The sequence below is a fragment of the Haliaeetus leucocephalus genome, unplaced genomic scaffold, assembly GCF_000737465.1.
Source record: "Haliaeetus leucocephalus isolate CR32 unplaced genomic scaffold, Haliaeetus_leucocephalus-4.0 Scaffold932, whole genome shotgun sequence".
Classification (NCBI taxonomy): Eukaryota; Metazoa; Chordata; class Aves; order Accipitriformes; family Accipitridae; genus Haliaeetus; species Haliaeetus leucocephalus.
Window position 1 is genome coordinate 12878665 of NW_010973368.1, and position 10590 is coordinate 12889254.

Here is a 10590-nt window from a genome sequence, read left to right on the forward strand (position 1 = left end):
TTAATCTTTTTTCAGAGGGTTCATGATTTTTCCCATGAAGAGTATATTGCTCTCCATAGTAATGACCATTATGAAGGGCCTGTTGAATGTGATGGTAACTGGAACGGACATAGGCACTATTTCCATGCCTGTGGCAGCTGCTGCTTCAGTACCAGTCTCATCCACCTTTACCACAGCCTTATGAATAGCCTGTGAAGAAACAGACGTGTTACAAGTCAAGGGGGTACAAAACCAGTCACCTAAATAAGAACTTGAGCTAAAAGTGCCTGAAGAAGTTATTGGTAAGAAACAAGCATCAGATGGACAGGTGTGAATCCACTGCACAAAGAGAGCAAAGTTGAAAAAAATCAGCAAGCTACATGCAGCATAGTTTTCTTAGCCCCAGAGAGAAAAGTTCATCCTTCATGAAGGGGCATGTCCCTGCTAATGAAGACATTTGCTTTATTTCTTTTCTTATTCCCTGCTCCCACTCATGCGGATCTGTGGAGCTAGACTAAAGGTTAAGAAAGCAAGATCACATGTAACTATCCATTAAAAGTTCATATAGTTGAAGAATTAACATGCAGATTAGCACTATGAATAGCATCCTGAAATTGTTTCCCATGTTCCTTTGTGTCTTGGAAAAAATGGGAGCAAAGGAGAAGGGCCAGAAATGGAGGTCTAGAGCAGAGAAACATGTAAATTTCACCTTGCAAAATCAAGACATTCACAGACCCTAATTCACTAATTTCCACCTGAGGTCATGAGGGCAGTTATTTTGTTCATATTAGACAATTAAATTTGCACTGATTGTCAGCTTTAAACTCTAGGTTTATTGAAGTATGACTTATCTGTAGTTTTTGCCTGGGCCTGGTATTAATGAGAGTCATTGCTCATAGGCTTGAAGTCAATGTTTTTAATAACTACATTTTCCTTTCCCCCCAAACAGTTTAAAAGCAAGCAGTGTCTTTCCTCTCCCCATAAAACACAAGCAGTGATACATCCTACAGCTACCCACTTGCCCACAAGCAGGCTAAAAGTAGACACAAACAGAAGCAGCAATGTAATGACTTTAACAGCATGCTACAGGAGGGTACCAAGGTGTGGATAGACGATGATTTGTTCATGTCTGGTTTATAAGGTTGCCCCACACAGATCAAAAGGCCTCCCAGATCAAAAAATTACAGACTTGTAACCAGCTCCAACTCAACTGCACTGACAGCGCAAGTAACATGGGTGAAATACTCTGTATGCCAACAGCTGCCTTTCCATGTGAAGCAAAGCCTCTTTACACAAGTTTTGCATCATGAATAGTTGTAAAGAAAGTGATGTAACTATCAGTAACCATGGGCCCATAAAACAAAAAGCAGCGTAACTTACCTGGGAAATTCTATGCTGGGGCTGCCCAGTGATCCCAGACAGGTCAGCCTTATCAGTGAATATATCCATGATGCCCATTTTATATAATATATTTTTTAGGTTATATGTCCCATATAGAGTGAATTTCGGAAGATACAAATTTGCTGAGCTGCCAGAAAAGAAGTGCAAGAATATAGTGAAACTTTTGATCAGATATCACAGTATAACACAGACTCCCAAGAGACAAAGTCATTTTGCTTCCTCCCCAAAGACATTTTGCTTGTAGGCTCTCTCTAGCCTACATGGGAAATGTATAGTGACATTAATTTGGGGAGAAGAAAGGAAGGTTTATAACAATGTTGGAAGGCTGGTTGAGAGGATAGGGTTGTAGGTTGCTGGCTCATGGTCTGCAGTAAGCCAACACATGAACAGTCAGATTGACCCAGTGATCATTCAGCACAACAGTACAGCTGTACCTCCCTAAGGATCTTCATCTGACATTTTCAGAAGTTAGGGATATTTTGTGCATTCTGCTGGAAGCACCTTCATCATGACCCATTACTGAGGATGCAGAGGATTCACCTTGAAAAAAAGTGATTCTTTTAGGTGTATCAGGCTGGGCACAAAAAATCCAACACATCCAAGTTCACTGGTTACTTTTGGGGGAAAAAAAAAAAGTTGCCCTTTTGTGTTTACCATATAAATCACGACAGAGAAAACAAAAATATATACCAAAGGAGCAGGACAATATGTGGTGGTGATTGTATGGATGACAAAGTAAAAAACAAAAGCACATTGACAGAATATAGTTAGTCAATAGGTAACTCTTTTTCTATGTCAAGTCCAATGTCGGATTTATTCAATTTTTTTTTTTCTTTTTGGAAAGTGACTAGTTTGCTGCTTTTCATAAATTAATCAAAGCTCCATATTTCTGACTCATTTCTTCCTTGCTCTTCCAGTAAGGATCTAACAATTCCTCTTCAAAGGTTAAAGCCAACACTTACAGCTAGAAGCAGCATAATGAGACAGAAGTTAGTGACAATTCTGACAGTAGGTACTGTTTTTTGGTGAGAAACAGTCCAGGGTTCCAGGTCAGGGAGATGTGGAGCACTTAATGAAGCTGGCCAAAGAGCAAGTCATCCAGTGGACATGTGGGAAGGAAAGTTCCCATACCTCCAGCATAGCATAGCATCTGATGCCAAGTCTGGCTGGTACCCAAAAATGAGAGTGCTAGTGGATGGATAAAAGGTTGCTGATCTCTTCTGCCTAATTTCTGACGGTGCTGATGCTGTCTCAAGCGAGGGTGCAACTGTCATGGAATCACCTGTCTTGCTATTACATAAAGACACTCATTCACAAGCCCCCATTTGCTTTCAACATGCGGGAAAGGGAAAGCCATAGGCACACAGCAACAATGCAACCAGGCAGGAAGCACTGGGATACACTTTCCAGAAAAGAAAGTGATGTTTTCTCCACAGTTCAGCCATTAAATAGATCTCAGCTGCCTGTACTGGCAATACTTTGGTACTATCCCCTGTTCAGCAACCAACAGTAATCAAAAACGTTCCTCACAATGCTTCTGCAACTTGTGTCAGCATCAGTTTGCAGACAGAGAAACAGGGACAAACATAGCTTGCCCACAGTCCTTAAACTGTTCTATATCCTACATCAAACCCTTTTATTAAGACCTTCCTGAGAGTCTAAATAATAACAAAGGCAACCAGTTGCTTTGAAAACTAGAGGGAAAAGGAGGAGTTTGTGTCATCAGTTTGCAGGAGACAACTGTCACAATGAAAAATGGGGAGCTGCATGAAATAAGCTTGTCTTTAACAGTGATGCCTTTTTATATTATGAGATTTACATCTCCCATTCATGGCTTTTAGGGACGTTACCTCAGCTGAGGGGGGAGGGGATGAAGAGAGGAAATATAAATCCCTCCAATTGTATTTAGTGTCTTTCTCGCTGATTTTAAAGGCAATTGTGTTTCTTTGACGAAAATGATTCATAAGTATCTCGATTCATCATCTTATTTGTCCTATAGTGACTTTAGTCACAAACCACATAACTGTTCCCAGAAGTTTCAAAACTATGAAGGTGCACAGACAATTACATACTTTTTTTCTGTCTTATTTTTAAATGAAAAAAAAAACCAATTAACAGTGAATTGGAGTTAAGACCATGACACTGGTTTTGGTTTTCTGTATTAGGATGTCATTTTTGTCTTGAGAATTGATCATCGAAAATACTATTTTCAAAGGTGTATGTGTGAAGGTCTCTAACATGACACATCAGATTCGTGAATGAACACAAGGGCTTGATTCTGTAAACCTGTTGTGCCTATGCTTGTACACATATTTTGTCCCATCAAAGGCTACTGCTACACATGACACTAAACAGAAGGAGTATAAAGTTGTTTTTAGAAAGCATATAGACTTTCTGCCTTCTAGTCTCAAAGTTACCTTGAAGCAAGTGTAGCTTATTCTAATCTTGCCTTCCTAAGTCTTCAGAGAGCCTGAATGCGGGGTCTCTGCAATGTGCCAGCCGCTCTATACCCTTATCATTGAGCTTTGTCCTCACAATTGCCAAATGAAAGTTGTTATTTCAGCGTTAAATGTGCAATCATTGGTAACTGTAATAGGCAGAAATGAAGCAAGAGACAAGAAAAAAGGCTGAAGGAAAGTGGTAGGAATTTACTTGTAAATAGGAGAAGGCAGAAGACCTCCCCCAAAAAAGTGAGAAGAGGTCTTAAGACAGAAAATTGAGGGCTATGGAGAGTTGAAGATGGGAAACAAAATGCAGAAATGGCTAAAGTCCTAAAGCTGTGACAGTTTTCACTTTGTGCAGTACTGAATATGAAAACACAGGGACATGAGAGCCAGATTTCAACTTTGGTCAGTGGGAATTCTTCTGTAGATTAAAACAGAACTAAAGATAGTATCCTGATTCTATGTCATAGCCCAGCAGATTGAAACTAATGTGTGTCCTTGCCTACTATCTGAACCAAGAAGTGCAGAGTTTTACCTTTTTGAGACTAATGTCCTCCACCTTAACATACGTTCACAAGACAATCTTTTCTCCAGCTTCCTCATTCTTCCTTGATCAGGCAGAATAAAAAATGCCGAAGCACCTCCTTTGTAATCCATTTGCACCACAGTGGAAGACAGCTGTTCGTCATAGCCATGCTTGAACAGGCCCATTCCAAACATCATCGGGACGTCCACAGTCTTGAACCCATCCACAAAGAACTTGTTCTTTTTAGTGTATTTTGGATCAAAAGGTTTTTCCCATTCAGCTTAAAATATAAGAGACAGAGTTACACGATATTTTGAGGGCATGAAACCATAGGACAAATCACCATAGGACACATTCATAGATGACAGAAACTGGTACACTGAATCAGTTTCAAAGACAAACCAGTTTGCAATGAACACTTGAGCTTACTGAATACTCAGAATAATTCAATAGCAACACACAGTAGGTAGAGTGTGATGTAAAAAACTCCCTCAGATCTTACACCAGGCTGCAGTATCCTTCATTTAAATGAGATACCAAATGTTCTAATGTGCACTTTTCCTCCATGACAATAGTTTTAAGGAGCCTATAAAGCCCTCATATGATGCAGCCTTTAAATGAGAGCTCAGAAGAACAAAGATTCTCTCATTTCCTTATTCCCACACCAAAATAGACTTGTGAAGGGTGACATGAGGGATGAATTCTCCAGAGAAATGAAGGGATTCAGGTTACTTGCAGAGAGAAGGGTGTTATTTATCATTTTAGCTGATGGCCAATAAAGTAATGAAAATTCTACCAGACTGCTGGGTTAAAAAACAAAACAAAACAACAACAGAAAACTTCTCTACTGTCATGCTCACAATATTAAACTTCCAAAGGCTCCTCGCTTAGTCATAGTGAAACAAACTGTCTACATTGAAACTCTTAAAGATTCTTATCCTCAGCGGAGCGGAATTTCTAAGCCAAATTCCAGCTATCCACCTCATCCATTTCAGAGGCTGAGAAGATTAAAAAAAAGGGGGGAAAGCTGGGAGAGGGGGTGTTGGTGGTTTTGTTTTGTTTTGTTTTTTTAAAGAAAGGTGTTGCTCTGTAGTAAATTTTGCCTTCTAGAACAAAACTAATTTTTTTATTAAATTTAGTGGGCAAAAGTAGAGCCACAATGCTAAATAAAACAAGTGCCATCAAGAAAACCATGAAACAAGATGCAACCCCTTTTGACTTCTGATTTCTGTTTGAAGAATGATTATTAGGCAGCTTGGTACAAATGAAATTATTACCGTCTGCTGTTTCCACCGTCTGTGAAATAGACATAAGCAGCACTTATTTAGTATTTGGAAAGAGTGAAATGAGACTTAGTTAGTGCATGTCTTGGGCTCTGAAAATATAAACTGACAACTGCCAGTACTCTGAAGATGAGAAAAGTTGCTACTTTTATGTTTCTTCATTAACAGTGACTTCTTCTATCATCAGATATATAACAGGCAGGACTTCTGCATTGATATGCTTAAGGGGAAAAAAAAACCAGAACGAATCACAGACACATGAATGGCACAAGTCCTGAAACACTCAAACGACCTTTATCTAGTGCCCAACTCAGGGAAAACACCCGCTGATTTCAGAAAGAGCTTTGCTTGATTAAAAACAGAGTAGGATGTTAGGATTTAGCACACAGATTAGACAGGGATGATATTCACCAATCCTTTCCTCCTGTTTCAGAGGAACTCTTATTCCTATGCTCTCCTCTCTCTTAGGAGGCTACCTTCTAGGGATGACACCTTTCTCAAATGCTTCACAGTGTTCAAGGAGAAAAATGAACCTCGAAGTAAGATACTTTGTGGTGACCAGCTCAACTAGGGCATGATAAGGGACTGGTGTACAGTAGTGGAATAGCATGCCTGCTGGCTGAGAGCTAGGAAAATATTGCCAGACTTTTGTCCTTAGGGAAGGACTTCTACACTACACCACACCACAAAAAAGAGGGAGGAGAGTCACCAGTACTGTGCAAGGAAGTTTGTAATGCACAGAGAGTGGACAAGAGCCTGGAAGTATAGCCTGGTTATAGAGGTACCTGAGCTTTAGAGATCCTCTCCAGATTAATCCCAGCCTCTAGATCAATTAGCATTAACCTACTCTCAATTTCAAGATAAAAATCCTTATTATTGCTATTAAGCCTATTCTTTAATCGATTTTCTTTAAAATTGAAAAGATAAAACTGAATCTCTGCTATCTTTGGATGAGCTGGGAAATCATTTCAGTAATAAGAATGAACATCTAATTTTAAACAAAACTTGTTTCAGAATATGTAAAAGTTATCTGTAATACAAAGTTATCTTTAATACAAGGTTTCTCAGGCTTTTGTCCCCATTGCGCTACTAAATTTATTGCTCCTTCTTCAAAAACCTTTCAGTAAAAGAAAAATCAACAGCTTTTTTTGCCTGTTTTGAAAGACGTGCCTGATGCTAAATAAAAGCCCATCTTGAAAACATTGCTTGAGACACACAAGTATGTGTTCAAGACAATTAAGAAACATCAATCATCTGTATTCCAAACAGCTCCATTTAGCTGTGGCCAAATCTTCAGAGATTAACACAAGGAGCAGAGACACAGATAAAAAGCAAAACAAAACAAAAATATGGTTTTGAATTACTGTCGGGGGAAACCATATATTGGGGAGAAGAGAGGAAGCATCCAGGTTAACAGTTTTAAAAGAACAGCATTTCTTTTAAAAGAATAGCATTTCTAATACATCATCTGTTTCAATTTAAAAGCTTAATAATATTTTTATCAGATAAACTACAGAATATTATTTTTCTGAGTATGATTGCTTTGCTTTCAGAATACAGTACAATGAGTGAGAGAGAAGGTTTGAAAGAAGACACGGTATCTGTTATTAGACCACTGACTGAGCCTTACAGCCTTGCTCCTCCTCTTCTCATTAGATCAGCAGTCTGAAAAGCTCTGGGAAGATCTGCAGACTGTATCTAAGCAGACTGCACAAGTTAATTAAGAAAAACAAGCTTATTGTCATTAGGCTTGTATTTGATACTGGTGGGTCCATCTCTTCACTGGAAAATATTAGAATCTGCAAATCAAAAACAATAGGTTGAAAACCTATGCCTCTAGACACATCAGGACTACAGCCATACTATCAGCAAAGGCATAGTTAGTAAAAAAAAAAGGAGAACGAGAGTGTGAAACTAAAGTTACTGTTACGTGTTTAGCTTTGGATACAGGAACATACTCAGTAACAGCAAAACTATTGAGTAAAAGTATTTTCTTTTAGGTAAGATGCTGAGTTTTACTTTAACAGTGTTCTTTGAATTTAACTCTGAACTTGCTAAACAAGAAAACAGCTGAAGTGGATTTCAAATTAATTCCTAGCCAATAAAGCATTTAAGAAAGTGCTTAAATCCCACTAGACTGTGTAGGACTAGATGCTTTACTGAATAGAGATGCCTTCCTCAAAGCATATTTCACTCAATCTTCAGCAGTAAAGAAATGTATATATTAAAAGATATAGGAAAATTTGCCATAAATTTTGCTAGGAATTATCATCAGTGTCAAGCAGAACATAATTTCCAATAGCTTTGTTTATAATTAGGTGTAGGTGAGTGTCCTGGTTTTGGCTGGGATAGGGTTAATTTTCTTCCTAGTAGCTGGTACAGTGTGTTTTGGATTTAGTGTGAGAATAATGTTGATAACACACTGATGTTTTAGTTGTTGCTAAGTAGCACTTATCCCAAGTTAACAACTGTTCAGTTTCCCCTGCTCTGCCAGCAAGCAGGAGCACAAGAAGCTGGGAGGGTTCCAGCCTGAACTAGCCAAAGGGATATTCCATACCATAGAACATCATGCCCAGTATAGAAACTGGGCGTAGTTAGCCAGAAGGGGTGGATCGCTGCTCCAGCATCGGTCAGCAGGTGGTGAGCAATTGTGTTGTGCGTTACTTGTCTTTTCTCTGGTCTAATTTCTCTCTTTTTGTTATATTCCTTTTCATTACACTTATTGTTATTTAATTTTATATATATATATTTACATATATATTATATATATATTGAGCTAAGAACAGTTTAACAAATAATATATATTTTATATATATTATATATATACACACTAATAACAATAACAGTTACAACAGATCCGCCCCTTCCGGCCAACTGCCCCCAGTTTCTATACTGGGCATGACATTCTATGGTATGGAACATCCCTTTGGCTAGTTCAGGTTGGCTGTTCTGCCTGTGTCCCTCCCAGCTTCTTGTGCACCTGCTTGCTGGCAGAGCAGGAGATACTGAACAATCCTTAACTTAGGACAAATGCTACTTAGCAACAACTAAAATATCGGTGTGTTATCAACATTATTCTCACACTAATCCAAAACACACTGTACCAGTTACTAGGAAGAAAATTAACTCTATCCCAGCCAAAATCAGGACAGTGAGGACCAAAAGGAACACAAGATATGAGTCCATCTGCAAAACCTTATTGCAAAAAAAGGTGATGAAGTCCAAGACTGACCTGAGGAAATAATGTATGAAGTAGGAGAATATGATATGTATATCTTACCGTTAAAATAAATATAGCTAATAAGGAGAATTTCAGTAAGTGGATCAAGGTTACTTATGAGGTCCTTGATTTTCCCATTGGTTCTTCCTGCTACATATTCGTTGATCTTTATCTGGGCTTGATCAGCCCTCTTGAAGTTCATGGGATAAACTTCTCCTTCATAGAAGTTTCTGAGATTACTTAAAAATTTATCTTGTGGCTTCAGTTGGTCAAGCACAAACAGGACATTTCCCATATTCAGCTGTAACCCCTCATTCTTTCTGTTTACCATTTGTATGAGTTGACGATAACCTTCATGTATTTCATTTTCAGAAATCTCACGTGGGTTAAAGCTAAGGACCCTAAGAATCTGTGTCAGAGTGTCTGATCTGGCACCCACAGTCAGCATTGCAAAGGCAGTAGAGATGCTCAAAGGAGAGAAGAAAATATTCCCACTGTTTTCACGAGAAGAAATCTCTTTGTAGAAACAACATGCAAACTGACAAACACTGTTCCCTACAGTCTGCTGTGGCATGTTTCGGTTTTCTTGGCCTCTTTGATTTTGGTTTCTTACACCTTGATAATTAGGCTCATAGCAATAACTGTTGGAATGAAGCCCAAGAATTAAAAGACACAGGAAAAACAGCATCTTCATGTTTCTATAGCTCTGGAAAAGAAGAAAAGAAAAATGACAGTTAGCTTACAAATCTTTTTACTTCGTGCTTAGCAATAAGTCAATCCCTTCGCTGTACAGACCTGGCTTGGTACCAGTGATTCCAAGCCATTTGAATTCAGGGATACCAGCTTTCTATTTCAAGGAAACAGAGTCTGGAAAATTACTCAACCTACTCAAGAAGTTATGAAAGAATAAAAATTAAAGTCAAAGAGGGATGAAGTAATACCAAAGAAACCCTCATTAAGATTAGGCTACAATTCCTTTGAAACTGTTTTGTTTCCAGTGTTCTTTTTTTAATGTGGCTTTAAGTGATAAAAAGCTGTAAGTCAAAAGTACAGGTCTATAAAGCAGAAAGTAAGGGAGCCAGTCAAGGCTAGTCAGTTAAATTTAACAAGACAAAAAATCAAAGCAGTAGGAAGGCATAATATTCCTCCTTGTGAGAATTAAAATATTATACGTTTTTGAATGGGCTGTGTATAAACATACAGGCAGGCACCAGAGAGAAAGTTAAGTTTACTTGTTAATGAGGAAGTGATGAACATTTACAGTGAATCCATAAACCTTGAACAACTGAGCACCATTTAAGAAAACCCCAGACTTCCACATAACTAACAAAAGAGAGAAATATCCTTTGAGCAATTAGGGAGTTATTGAGACCCTGGAAATACAGTGTTGCTTATTAAGGAAGGGAAAATGAGCATGTACACAGAACAGCAAATGGAAACAAGTGTGCCTGCTGCATGCAAAGGCATGTCCAGCCCAGTGACTGAACAAAACCACCTAAAAATAAAAATCAGAGGAAACTCTAGAACAATCATGGCATTTATCATCAGAAAGATAGCAAAGGGTGATTTTGGCAGAGAAGGCTTCAACAATAAAATGTGAAGATGAATGAGTGAATTCTGGAGGAACAAAGATGCTAAAAGACACTGATAGAACAGAAAAGCCTTTTCCAGAGCAGTATGAAAACCATCCATTCCACATCTGTGGCAATACTTTTAACTCTAGACATTAACCACACT

At 38.4% G+C, this 10590-nt stretch overlaps 1 protein-coding gene across 1 annotated transcript; it reads right to left on the reverse strand.

Moving 5' to 3' along the window:
* LOC104841893 (alpha-1-antiproteinase F-like) lies at positions 1-9427 on the reverse strand. Its single transcript, XM_010583889.1, has 4 exons — positions 8914-9427; positions 4360-4630; positions 1360-1507; positions 1-189 (listed from the first exon to the last, which is right to left on the reverse strand). Exons 1-4 carry the CDS (start codon positions 9425-9427, stop codon positions 1-3), a joined length of 1122 nt encoding a protein of 373 aa, XP_010582191.1.
* Between the last annotated feature and the right edge of the window lie 1163 nt (positions 9428-10590).

What these genes read in the sequence shown, in the direction of transcription:
- LOC104841893 (XM_010583889.1), bottom strand. Translation starts at nt 9,427, where the DNA reads ATGCCACAGCAGACTGTAGGGAACAGTGTTTGTCAGTTTGCATGTTGT. An exon ending in TAGCTATATTTATTTTAACG is followed by an intron (nt 4,631 to 8,913) that starts GTAAGATATACA and finishes TTATATTTTAAG; the next exon opens with CTGAATGGGAAAAACCTTTT. An exon ending in AGGACATTAGTCTCAAAAAG is followed by an intron (nt 1,508 to 4,359) that starts GTAAAACTCTGC and finishes CTTTTCTGGCAG; the next exon opens with CTCAGCAAATTTGTATCTTC.